Here is a 12,789-nt window from a genome sequence, read left to right as displayed (position 1 = left end):
TAATAATACGTTTGTGATTTATGTTAGTAATATACGTGAATGAGGAATGAGCTTAGAAAGGATGGCATTCGTTTATTATTATTTATGGACAAATCTACCTTATTTTTAAAAAGTTGTTAGTTATTTTATGGACATACGTTATTTCATGAAAATCACTGTTTTGTTTAACCTTTTTGGGAAGAAACTACAAATGGTATCTTTACCAAGAAATATCGGACCATTGTGTAAAATCAACAACATTGAACTGTGATAACAGCACTCATTAATCAAATACCAAGACATCCATTGGCGACTGTTGAGCCAAGAGTTCCTGCAGATGTTATTGCATTTTTTTATTTTTTATGTTTCCATGGCAACAAGATGCACTTAGGTTCTGTGAGGGTTTGTTTCCGTAGCATAACTCGTAAACCGTTCAATATTTTTTCATGAAACTTTGCAGGTTTGTCAGGTACATGCTGAACTGGTGCCTTTCGCTATTTAGAAACTTTTTACGTTTCCATGACAAGAAGGTTCCAAACTCTTCTTTTTTTTACAATTTCCATCTTGGTTAAAAATGGTTAGGGTTTGTTTAGATTTAATTATGTCATAAATTCTGCAACAGGGGCGGGGGATATAGGCACGTTAGTGGCAAACTCTTATTCTTGTAATGAACCATGTACACAAACTGTAGACTACAATAAACTGTGATTCAAGTATTCCATGTTTGTTTATCAGATAACCAGGAACATGTACGAGGCATAGACTAGTGCATATACACTGGACACCAGTAACACACATCCTGCATCGACAGAATATTGTATGTATAACACCGGACATGGGCTACAGACATTACTACTGTACATCACAGAAGGCTGTCTTGTCTGTGTAAGGGAAATGGTTGGTTGCTGGACTGAGACGATTCCACCCTCTCCAGGGGCACTGGTGCAGGTTTAGTCTGACCACCCTCTCCAGGGGCACTGGGGCAGGTTTAGTCTGACCACCCTCTCCAGGAGCACTGGGGCAAGTTTACTCTGACCACCCTTTCCTGGGGCACTGGTGCAGGTTTAGTCTGACCACCAACTCCAGGGGCACTGGGGGAGGTTTAGTCTGACCACCCTCTCCTTGGGCACTGGGGCAGGTTTAGTCTGACCACCCTCTCCTTGGGCACTGGGGCAGGTTTAGTCTGACCACCCTCTCCAGGGGCACTGGGGCAGGTTTAGTCTGACCACCCTCTCCAGGGGCACTTGGGCAGGTTTAGTCTGACTACCCTCTCCAGGGGCACTGGGGCAGGTTTAGTCTGACCACCCTCTCCAGGGGCACTGGTGCAAGTTTAGTCTGACCACCAACTCTAGGGGCACTGGTGCAGGTTTAGTCTGACCACCAACTCCTTGGGCACTGGGGCAGATTTAGTCTGACCACCCTCACCAGGGGCACTGGGCAGATTTAGTCTGACCACCCTCTCCAGGGGCACTGGGGCAGGTTTAGTCTGACCACCAACTCCAGGGGCACTGGTGCAGGTTTAGTCTGACCACCCTCACCTGGGGCACTGGGCAGGTTTAGTCTGACCACCCTCATCAGGGGCACATTTAGTCAAGTCTGACCACCCACTCCAGGGGCACTAGTGACTTCCACATGGGCAGATTGAGAAATGACATTCACAAGCAGACATCAAGTAGTGAAAGATGAACAATTCAATCACAGGAAGGCAACAAGGTTTATTCAATATACTTCATACAGAAACATGTAAACGTGGGTGAATCGAACAGTTTCCCAGCCTCCCTTCAAGGTACCACAACACCACCAGCATCACAGAAGACATCCACTGCTGTGTGGTGCAGCTCTGTCATGAAGACAAACTACGACCAGGTACTCAAGTCAATTAAACTTCTCGTGACATGATACATACTGCCATGGAATGAAGTGATTGTGTATCATATCCCTGGGTTTAATATTGCATGAATCAGCCTTCCTCATCCAGCTGCTCCAAGTGCCAGCACTACTTGAACCATAAGTGGCCCAACATCATAAGGCCTTCGAAGAGTTCATGTAAAACAAATAAATATGTACAACTTTTATATCTGTACAAAAACATATTTATCAACTTTGATTCATCAAAACATGTAAAAAGATAAGATCATAAACAAAATACTAAAATAGTTATAAAAGTTTTAAAGATGTGGATGTTGCGTCCTGAGCTATGTCCATGGAGCCAGTTGATCAGTTGGCTAGCCCCACCATCTTGAAGGTCCACCCCCACTGGCAGGGTATCCTGTTGAAAGGAATGGTCGGCAGGGTGATGGTGATCCCCCCTTGGGGGTTCTTGGTGTACTCAAACTGCCCCTCATACCCCAGCAAGGTGATGTTGGTGGCTGCCGACGGGATCGGGGCACCCAGCACCAACTGGGAGGTCATCGGCCACTTTAGGAGGATAGCGTACACGTCTAAACCAGCGGCACCCTTCTTGGCAGTGTACCTGGAAAACCATTCAAGTCAATTCTGCACCGCAGTTTCAAATAGGGACAAGAATCTGTAAAGAACAATGGTGGCAAATGGAAAAAGATTGTGGCCTTTACAAATGTACTTTGTTCTATTATGGGGACTGTCAGCCATGTTTGTTGTTTGTGAGATGTGTTTATAAAGTGGGGTAGACTCAAGGGGTCACCACAGTCGGTCTCATTTGTAACAATAAAGAGGTTGGCTAAAATTGGTTTTAAACTTGAGTAGCCTCCTTTGCCTTGGGTCATGGTCTTCACAGTCGGTCTCCTTCTAGTGCATGTCTTCTGTCCCCTGCCGTGATATTGCTGGAATATTGTTAACAGCGGCTAAAACCACACTCAATCACAGTTAACCGGTACATGAGCCACAAATCCATATACTGACCAGGCATCGGGGTTGACGGTATCGTTCTGGTACTGCCAGGTGGTTGTGCCGTAGATGCCCTCGCCGTTGACATCCAGCCACTGTCCCATCTGCCTCAGCCGCTCCTCATAGATGGGGGCGATCATCCCGTAGCTGGTGGGGCCCACGTTCACCAGCAGGTTCCCTCCACAACTACAGGCAGACAACACACCTCCATTGTAGCAATACTTGTACGTACTACAGGCAGACAACACACCTCCATTGTAGCAATACTTGTACGTACTACAGGCAGACAACACACCTGAATTGTAGCAATACTTGTATGTACTACAGGCAGACAACACATCTCCATTGTAGCAATACTTGTACATACTACAGGCAGACAACATACCTTAACTGTAGCAATACTTGTACGTACTACAGGCAGACAACATACCTCAACTGTAGCAATACTTGTACGTACTAAAGCAGACAACAGAGCTCAACTGTAGCAATACTTGTACATACTACAGGCAGACAACACACCTCAACTGTAGCAATACCTGTTTGTACTACAGGCAGCAACACACCTGAATTGTAGCAATACTTGTATGTAATTACAGGCAGACAACACATCTCAATTGTAGCAATACTTGTACATACTACAGGCAGACAACATACCTCAACTGTAGCAATACTTGTACGTACTAAAGCAGACAACAGAGCTCAACTGTAGCAATACTTGTGTGTACTACAGGCAGACAACACACCTCAATTGTAGCAATACTTGTACGTACTACAGGCAGACAACACACCTCAACTGTAGCAATACTTGTACGTACTACAGGCAGACAACACAATTCAACTGTAGCAATACTTGTACATACTACAGGCAGACAACACTCCTCAACAGTAACAATACTTGTACGTACTACAGGCAGACAACACACCTCAACTGTAGCAATACTTGTATGTACTACAGGCAGACAACACACCTCAACTGTAGCAATACTTGTATGTACTACAGGCAGACAACACACCTCAATTGTAGCAATATTTGTATGTACTACAGGTAGACAACATAGCTCAACTGTAGCAATACTTGTACGTACTACAGGCAGACAACATAGCTCAACTGTAGCAATACTTACTACATCCAGACAACATACCTCAGTTATAACAATACTTAGTAAAGATAAGACAGTCATATGGATGAACAACTTCTTTATTACAATTAGAGCGACATTTAGGTGTAGGTTCTTACACCGTTATCAATCACTGCCTGATAACAGTGTTAGGACCTACACCGCAACATTGCACCTAATTGTAATAAAGAAGTTCTTCATCCATATATCTTATCCTTACTTAGTACTCCAACTTCTAAATGCCTCTCAAAAGAAGTTACAGCAATAGTTATACTTACAGCAGTTGTTAATCATCACTATATTAGTGCATCACAGCATTATAGTATGTTTTAGTTTCTGGGTGTTTCTTGAATAAACCTTCTCAAGTCCATGGACATCGTGTGTGTCATACTAAACACCCCATAACTATACCCACACAAGGTTCACTACAAACCTGACAGTTTCCACAAGCAGTGAGATGAGTTCCTGCATACTGTACAGCTGGGCGATGTCCGCATCGCGCCGGAACCCCCACGACCCCTTGTCAATACTCATACAGTTCTCCCACTTGTGGCTCACTTTCTTCCCTGCAAACAAAGGAAACCATGATGTGAACCTTTGGACCTGTACTGTACCTTAGGACCTATACTATACTTTAGGACCTACACTGTACCTTAGGACCTGTACTGTACCTTAGGACCTGCACTGTACCTTAGGACCTGCACTGTACCTAAGACCTACACTGTACCTTAGGACCTGCACTGTACCTTAGGACCTGCACTGTACCTAAGACCTACAGTGTACCTTAGGACCTGCACTGTACCTTAGGACCTGCACTGTACCTAATACCTACACTGTACCTTAGGACCTGTAGTAATGAATGCTATGCTTCACAATCATTGGAAAATATTGATTAACAAGTATTTGTCACAAAGTGACCAAATGCCCCCCGCCTGTATATACACCATAGTACCAAATATAAAGACAATCCAGCGATTAGTTCTTTAGATATTGCGGCAACACCGTTTTCCAACTCCAAAAGCAGATTTGCCTGCTGTGACCTTGAAAATGTGGTCAAGGTCACCAAAACCGACTGGTGTCTGCGGAGTCTGTATATACACCATAGCTCCAAATATGAAAACAATCCAGTGTTTAGTTCTTGAGATATCGCGGCAACAAACAGGTGGGACGTACGGACGTACGTACTGGTGGTCGTAAATACTATATCCCCCGCTTCGCGCTATCGCGCGGCGGGGGACAAAAATCGGACTTATCAGGTCTAACCATTCAAAAATTAATAACATAATGAGTCATCCTTCACTCGATCCAACAGATGGGAATGTCAGAATTACTTCAACTGGACAGCATTATCAAGGCTGGCTTCAGGACGTCCTAAGTAAGTTCAATATAGCTGCCATCCATCTTACCTTGGCTGGCTGTCTCACCTGGGTTGTACTTGTCTCACCTGGGTTGTATTGGTCTCACCTGGGTTGTACTTGTCTCACCTGGGTTGTACTTGTCTCACCTGGGTTGTACTTGTCTCACCTGGGTTGTACTTGTCTCACCTGGGTTGTATTGGTCTCAGCTGGGTTGTACTTGTCTCACCTGGGTTGTATTTGTCTCACCTGGGTTGTACATGTCTCACCTGGGTTGTACTTGTCTCACCTGGGTTGTACTTGTCTCACCTGGGTTGTATTGGTCTCACCTGGGTTGAACTTGTCTCACCTGGGTTGTACTTGTCTCACCTGGGTTGTACTTGTCTCACCTGGGTTGTATTAGTCTCACCTGGGTTGTATTGGTCTCACCTGGGTTGTACTTGTCTCACCTGGGTTGTACTTGTCGTTGCAGTTCCAGAATCCCCCATGTTTGCAGCGTGTGTTGCTGCCCCAGCGATCGTTGACAACCACAGAGTCCTTCACTGGGCTGATTTGGTAAAACATACAATGGGAGAAGTGTTTACCTTTAGCTCTTAAAATAAATGAAATAGTCCAGGGATTTAATTGTTTATGACTTAATACCTTTTTTGCTATTTGGAGAAACTATGTAAGAAAGTTTCAGTATTATGACAAAAATATTATCAGGCAGTTCCATGTTGGGTTCATCTTTCTTGAGCTCATATACTCTGTCATCATTGTGATGCCGAGTAACAACAGCAGCCTTATCCCCCTGTCACACATCTGTGACCTCTCATACCCTACACACATCTGTGACCTCTCACCTCTCGTTGTACAGCCAAGCCAGGAAGTCAGTGGAGTTCCAGTACCAGTCGGGGGCCTCCCAGTCTCCGTCCGACCACACCACCTCCGGCTTGTACGCCTTCACCAGCTCATACAGCTCTGGCATGGCCTTGCTCTGTCACAGAAATAATCTTACAGCACCACGTGATGGGGTCACAATTACATTCCTACAGCACCAAGTGATGGGGTCACAATTACATTCCTACAGCACCAAGTGATGGGGTTACAATTACATTCCTACTGCACCAAGTGATGGGGTCACAATTACATTCCTACAGCACCAAGTGATGGGGTCACAATTACATTCCTACAGCACCAAGTGAAGGGGTCACAATTACATTCCTACAGCACCAAGTGATGGGGTCACAATTACATTCCTACAGCACCAAGTGATGGGGTCACAATTACATTCCTACAGCACCAAGTGATGGCCAATACGTCAAGCTTAACATGTCACCAGAGGTCACAAGGTTACACTGCCTGACCTTGGCCCTGTTTCACATGGTGACCTCAGCACCAGATGATCATGTCTGTGTTAGACGGTGGGAGTGTGTTTTCTCGTTCCTGCTGTCAAACACTTAGGACACAGCTGTTACAATACAGCTATAGTATGGTTAACTGCAGTATGAGAACACATCGCCTTATCAGTTCTGTGGTCAGCCTGCGGGGCACTCACCATGACGAAGTTGTTAGTCGTCCAGTTGTTTGCCTTGTCCTGGAGGTAAAGGGGGTGGAACCACTCCAGCAGGGAGTGGTAGATGCCAAAGTGGAGATCTGTGCTCTTCCTCACAGCAGCGGCCAGGTCACCTGACACCACATCATAGCTTACAGTGTTAACATAAACAACATGTCACAAAGTTCCAGTCTAGCCTTACAATAATTACAATATTTTTTGTATTTTTTATGAAAGCTGAATTATTGGGAACAAATTGGTTCTATATTCATCCAAACATCACTCCCATTCATGCTTTATGGACCTACTGACCTATTGATATGAAGCAGAACTAAACACAGTATCAATTCAAGTTTTAACTGGCAAAACCAATTTCTAAATAAACCCATCCCTTCAGTAAACCCATCTCCACAGTAAACCCATCCCCACAGTAAACCCATCCCTACAGTAAACCCATCTCTACAGTAAACCCATCCTTACAATAAACCCATCTCTACAGTAAACCCATCTCTACAGTAAACCCATCCCTACAGTAAACCCATCTCTACAGTAAACCCATCTCTATAGTAAACCCATCTCTACAGTAAACCCATCACCACAGTAATCCCATCTCTACAGTAAACCCATCTCTACAGTAAATCCATCTCTACAGTAAACCCATCTCTACAGTAAACCCATCTCTACAGTAAACCCATCCCTACAGTAAACCCATCTCTACAGTAAACCCATCCCTACAGTAAACCCATCTCTACAGTAAACCCATCCCTATCGTAAACCCATCTCTACAGTAACCCATCCTTACAATAAACCAATCTCTACAGTAAACCCATCTCTACAGTAACCCATCCTTACAATAAACCAATCTCTACAGTAAACCCATCTCTACAGTATACCCATCACCACAGTAATCCCATCTCTACAGTAAACCCATCTCTACAGTAAACCCATCCCTACAGTAAACCCATCTCTACAGTAAACCCATCCCTACAGTAAACCCATCTCTACAGTAAACCCATCCCTACAGTAAACCCATCTCTACAGTAAACCCATCCCTACAGTAAACCCATCTCTACAGTAAACCAATCCCTACAGTAAACCCATCTCTACAGTAAACCCATCTCTACAGTAAACCCATCTCTACAGTAAACCCATCCCTACAGTAAACCCATCTCTACAGTAAACCCATCCCTACAGTAAACCCATCTCTACAGTAAACCCATCCCTACAGTAAACCCATCTCTACAGTAAACCCATCCCTACAGTAAACCCATCTCTACAGTAAACCCATCCCTACAGTAAACCCATCTCTACAGTAACCCATCCTTACAATAAACCAATCTCTACAGTAAACCCATCTCTACAGTATACCCATCACCACAGTAATCCCATCTCTACAGTAAACCCATCTCTACAGTAAACCCATCTCTACAGTAAACCCATCCCTACAGTAAACCCATCTCTACAGTAAACCCATCCCTACAGTAAACCCATCTCTACAGTAAACCCATCCCTACAGTAAACCCATCTCTACAGTAAACCCATCCCCACACTAATCCCATCTCTACAGTAAACCCATCCCTACAGTAACCCATCTCCATAGTAAACCCATCCCTACAGTAAACCCATCTCTACAGTAAATCCGTCACCAGAGTAATCCCATCTCCACAGGAAGCCCATCTCCACAGGAAACCCTCACTACAGTTTGGCTGACACAGGTGCCCCTGGCTTGGAGTCTGTTTAGTAATGGCCTACCAACAAGGTCTCTGTTGGGTCCCACATCTTTTGCGTTCCAGTTGAATGAGTAGTTAGATGGCCAGTTGGTGAATCCCTCATGATGCTTGGTGACCAGAACAAGGTACCTGCAACAGGAACACTGACACTAACACCCATCAACACTGCATGGCACTCACTTATCTGTAACACCTGTAACGAGCTCCAACACTGCATGGCACTCACTCACCTGTAACACCCTTCCACACTGCATGACACTTACCTGTAACACCCTTCCACACTGCATGACACTCACTCACCTGTAACACCCTTCCACACTGCATGACACTCACCTGTAACACCCTTCCACACTGCATGACACTCACTCACCTGTAACACCCTTCCACACTGCATGACACTCACCTGTAACACCCTTCCACACTGCATGACACTCACCTGTAACACCCTTCCACACTGCATGACACTTACCTGTAACACCCTTCCACACTGCATGACACTCACTCACCTGTAACACCCTTCCACACTGCATGACACTCACCTGTAACACCTTTCCACACTGCATGACACTCACTCACCTGTAACACCCTTCCACACTGCATGACACTTACCTGTAACACCCTTTAACACTGCATGACACTCACCTGTAACACCGTTCCACACTGCATGACACTTACCTGTAACACCGTTCCACACTGCATGACACTTACCTGTAACACCCATCAACACTGCATGACACTCACTCACCTGTAACACCGTTCCACACTGCATGACACTCACCTGTAACACCGTTCCACACTGCATGACACTCACCTGTAACACCCTTCCACACTGCATGACACTCACTCACCTGTAACATCCTTCCACACTGCATGACACTCACCTGTAACACCCTTCCACACTGCATGACACTCACTCACCTGTAACACCCTTCCACACTGCATGACACTCACCTGTAACACCCTTCCACACTGCATGACACTCACCTGTAACACCCTTCCACACTGCATGACACTTACCTGTAACACCCTTCCACACTGCATGACACTCACTCACCTGTAACACCCTTCCACACTGCATGACACTCACCTGTAACACCCTTCCACACTGCATGACACTCACTCACCTGTAACACCCTTCCACACTGCATGACACTTACCTGTAACACCCTTTAACACTGCATGACACTCACCTGTAACACCGTTCTACACTGCATGACACTTACCTGTAACACCGTTCCACACTGCATGACACTTACCTGTAACACCCATCAACACTGCATGACACTCACTCACCTGTAACACCGTTCCACACTGCATGACACTCACCTGTAACACCGTTCCACACTGCATGACACTCACCTGTAACACCCTTCCACACTGCATGACACTCACTGACCTGTAACATCCTTCCACACTGCATGACACTCACCTGTAACACCCTTCCACACAGCATGACTCTCACCTGTAACGCCCTTCCACACTGCATGACACTTACCTGTAACACCCTTCCACACTGCATGACACTCACCTGTAACACCCTTCCACATTGCATGACACTTACCTGTAACACCCTTCCACACTGCATGACACTCACTCACCTGTAACACCCTTCCACACTGCATGACACTCACCTGTAACACCCTTCCACACTGCATGACACTCACCTGTAATACCCTTCCACACTGCATGACACTTACCTGTAACACCCTTCCACACTGCATGACACTCACTCACCTGTAACACCCTTCCACACTGCATGACACTCACCTGTAACACCCTTTAACACTGCATGACACTCACCTGTCACACCCTTCAAAACTGCACGACACTCACCTGTAACACCCTTCCACACTGCATGACACTCACCTGTAACACCCTTCCACACTGCATGACACTCACTCACCTGTAACACCCTTCAACACTGCATGACACTCACTCACCTGTAACACCCTTCAACACTGCATGACACTCACTCACCTGTAACACCCTTTAACACTGCATGACACTCACCTGTCACACCCTTCAAAACTGCACGACACTCACCTGTAACACCCTTCCACACTGCATGACACTCACTCACCTGTAACACCCTTCCACACTGCATGACACTCACTCACCTGTAACACCCTTTAACACTGCATGACACTCACTCACCTGTAACACCGTTCCACACTGCATGACTCTCACCTGTAACACCCTTCCACACTGCATGACACTCACTCACCTGTAACACCCTTCCACAGTGCATGACACTCACTCACCTGTAACACCCTTCCACACTGCATGACACTCACCTGTAACACCAATCAACACTGCATGACACTCACTCACCTGTTACACACTACATGACTTTCACTCATGTGTAACAGACTTAGCTACAACGTCCATGGTAAGTGTCACTGAGGCGGATCCGTTCCCATCATCGACTTAAGAAAACCCTGGGTATAGTATAGGATAAAGCATGCCCAAAGGGTTTGAATTTTTAGCCAAAACCGAGGAGCCGTGTTTTATTCAACTAATGAACCAACTAAATGCAAGAAATTCCAGAAAAAATAAGAAAACACTGACATACCTTATAGTGAAACAATACAGTGTATCGCAGTATAAAAGGAATTCGCTCAAAGTGTGCGAGAGAAAACCCACGTGCAAACATGGACTAGTTGGACTCATGGCATGATAAACTTAAAAAAACTTAACACGATATGTGAGGATGCAGGTTTCGATTCACATCATGGAATTTTCATGTTAAAAATAATTTTGACTTTTAACCAATCATCAAACACAATTTTGATTCAAGTTAATGAAATATTAATTGTAAAATACTAGGTATTACAAGTGAAATGCATTCATCAGGTCCCCGGCATTACACCGGAACACCCCGGGCATTGTTGATATATTGCCTGCCTTGTAAGTTTATCAACATTTAGAAGAACCTTCTGCTACTGTTGTGTGACGTTATAAGAGGCCACTAACAAGATCAGGTGGTCAGAATCGCTGACTTGGTTCATGCATGTCATCTTATCATAATTGCGTAAACAGATGCTCGTGATGTCAATCACTGGATTGTCTGATCCAGACAGTATTATTTACAGACCACCTAATTTAGCTGGGATATTGCTGAGTGTGGCGTTAAACAACAAAGAAAGAAAGAGTTCACACCATCGAGTATGCAGCTAGGGTAGACAATGAAGATGTATGCAGCAATCACAGTCACGCATCACTGAGCAGACGTTAAGCAGATATACCTACTTCGCACCCGATGCCTGGAATATGTCCGCCCAACGCGATGGGCTGTAGAACTCTGCCTTGAACTGTGGGGCGAAGTCAGCGTACGTGAAGTCTGGCCTGTAGTTCTCCATCATGAACAACACAACGTTGTACTGTTTGGCCATCTTCCATTGCTCCCAGAACCACTCGCTGCTGTAACTCGGTACGGAAAACACTCCCCAGTGGAGGAAAATACCAACCTTAGACTCATCGTACCACGACGGCAGAGGTCTGGCGTCAAGAGATTTCCAGTTGTTTTGGTATTTTACCCCTGCACACCCCGCGATTAAAAAAAAGCTCAGCAAAATCCACCTGGCCATTCTTCCTTGTTTCAGTGGTCGCGGTGTTGTACAAATCGCGGTCACATGATTTTCGTCAGGTGACACAGTCACGTGCGTATTATGAAAGCGTCTATAGAGATATAAACTGGGCTCCTGTCTTCTAACTGTAACGGATGATTATGCTTCGCACACGAACAGTGGAACCAGTTTTCTGACAATAAAAACCGGTTCCATGATTTGTTAGCGCAGCAAGCTTAGCGCTTTTAGGTAGACGCGAGCCCAGTCAATCTCCAAAACTTCGGAGTCAATATATCAGCGTCTATTATGCCATGTTATGTACTTACTATCAGCCACAACATTTGCCAGTTCGGACATGCATATGTTCTCGCAGAGGCATGGGTAATGACCTTCTGTAGTTTCTGGGCTCCGTCTATATATATCAAGTACTCGCAGCCAACTGGGAGCAATGAATTAACCAACTTATATTTAGAACGCTACTTTTCGACAGTCAAAGTATTTTTATATGCGGTAAAGATTTAAAATTTAGAATTGTCCGTTGTAAATACGGTGTGTTCAAGATTATCAAAGGAAAACCAAACCCCGAAAGGTATCCAGAAGTGAGTTCAAATTTAACTTCACATGGGAGTATCTCCGCCATAT

At 45.1% G+C, this 12,789-nt stretch overlaps 1 protein-coding gene across 1 annotated transcript; it reads right to left on the bottom strand.

The window, feature by feature from the left end:
- Positions 1-1,674: 1,674 nt before the first annotated feature.
- LOC139468448 (alpha-L-fucosidase-like) lies at positions 1,675-12,217 on the bottom strand. The gene is made up of 8 exons (XM_071250413.1): positions 11,831-12,217; positions 8,604-8,710; positions 6,855-6,985; positions 6,160-6,293; positions 5,767-5,864; positions 4,396-4,528; positions 2,860-3,030; positions 1,675-2,452 (listed from the first exon to the last, which is right to left on the bottom strand). The coding sequence occupies exons 1-8, from the start codon at positions 12,166-12,168 to the stop codon at positions 2,197-2,199; spliced, it is 1,368 nt and encodes a 455-aa protein (XP_071106514.1). The 5' UTR covers positions 12,169-12,217; the 3' UTR covers positions 1,675-2,196.
- Positions 12,218-12,789: the final 572 nt, after the last annotated feature.

Source organism: Haliotis cracherodii, unplaced genomic scaffold (assembly GCF_022045235.1).
Source record: "Haliotis cracherodii isolate W230 unplaced genomic scaffold, xgHalCrac1.p SCAF_2, whole genome shotgun sequence".
NCBI lineage: Eukaryota > Metazoa > Mollusca > Gastropoda > Lepetellida > Haliotidae > Haliotis > Haliotis cracherodii.
This window is presented reverse-complemented; position numbering and strand designations above follow the sequence as displayed.

Coding starts and splice junctions, on each gene's coding strand:
- LOC139468448 (XM_071250413.1), bottom strand. CDS start 12,168: ATGGCCAGGTGGATTTTGCTGAGCTTTTTTTTAATCGCGGGGTGTGCA. Junction 8,711..11,830: donor TTCCAGGCATCGGGTGCGAA/GTAGGTATATCT, acceptor TTCCTGTTGCAG/GTACCTTGTTCTGGTCACCA. Junction 6,986..8,603: donor ACCCAACAGAGACCTTGTTG/GTAGGCCATTAC, acceptor ATGTGGTGTCAG/GTGACCTGGCCGCTGCTGTG.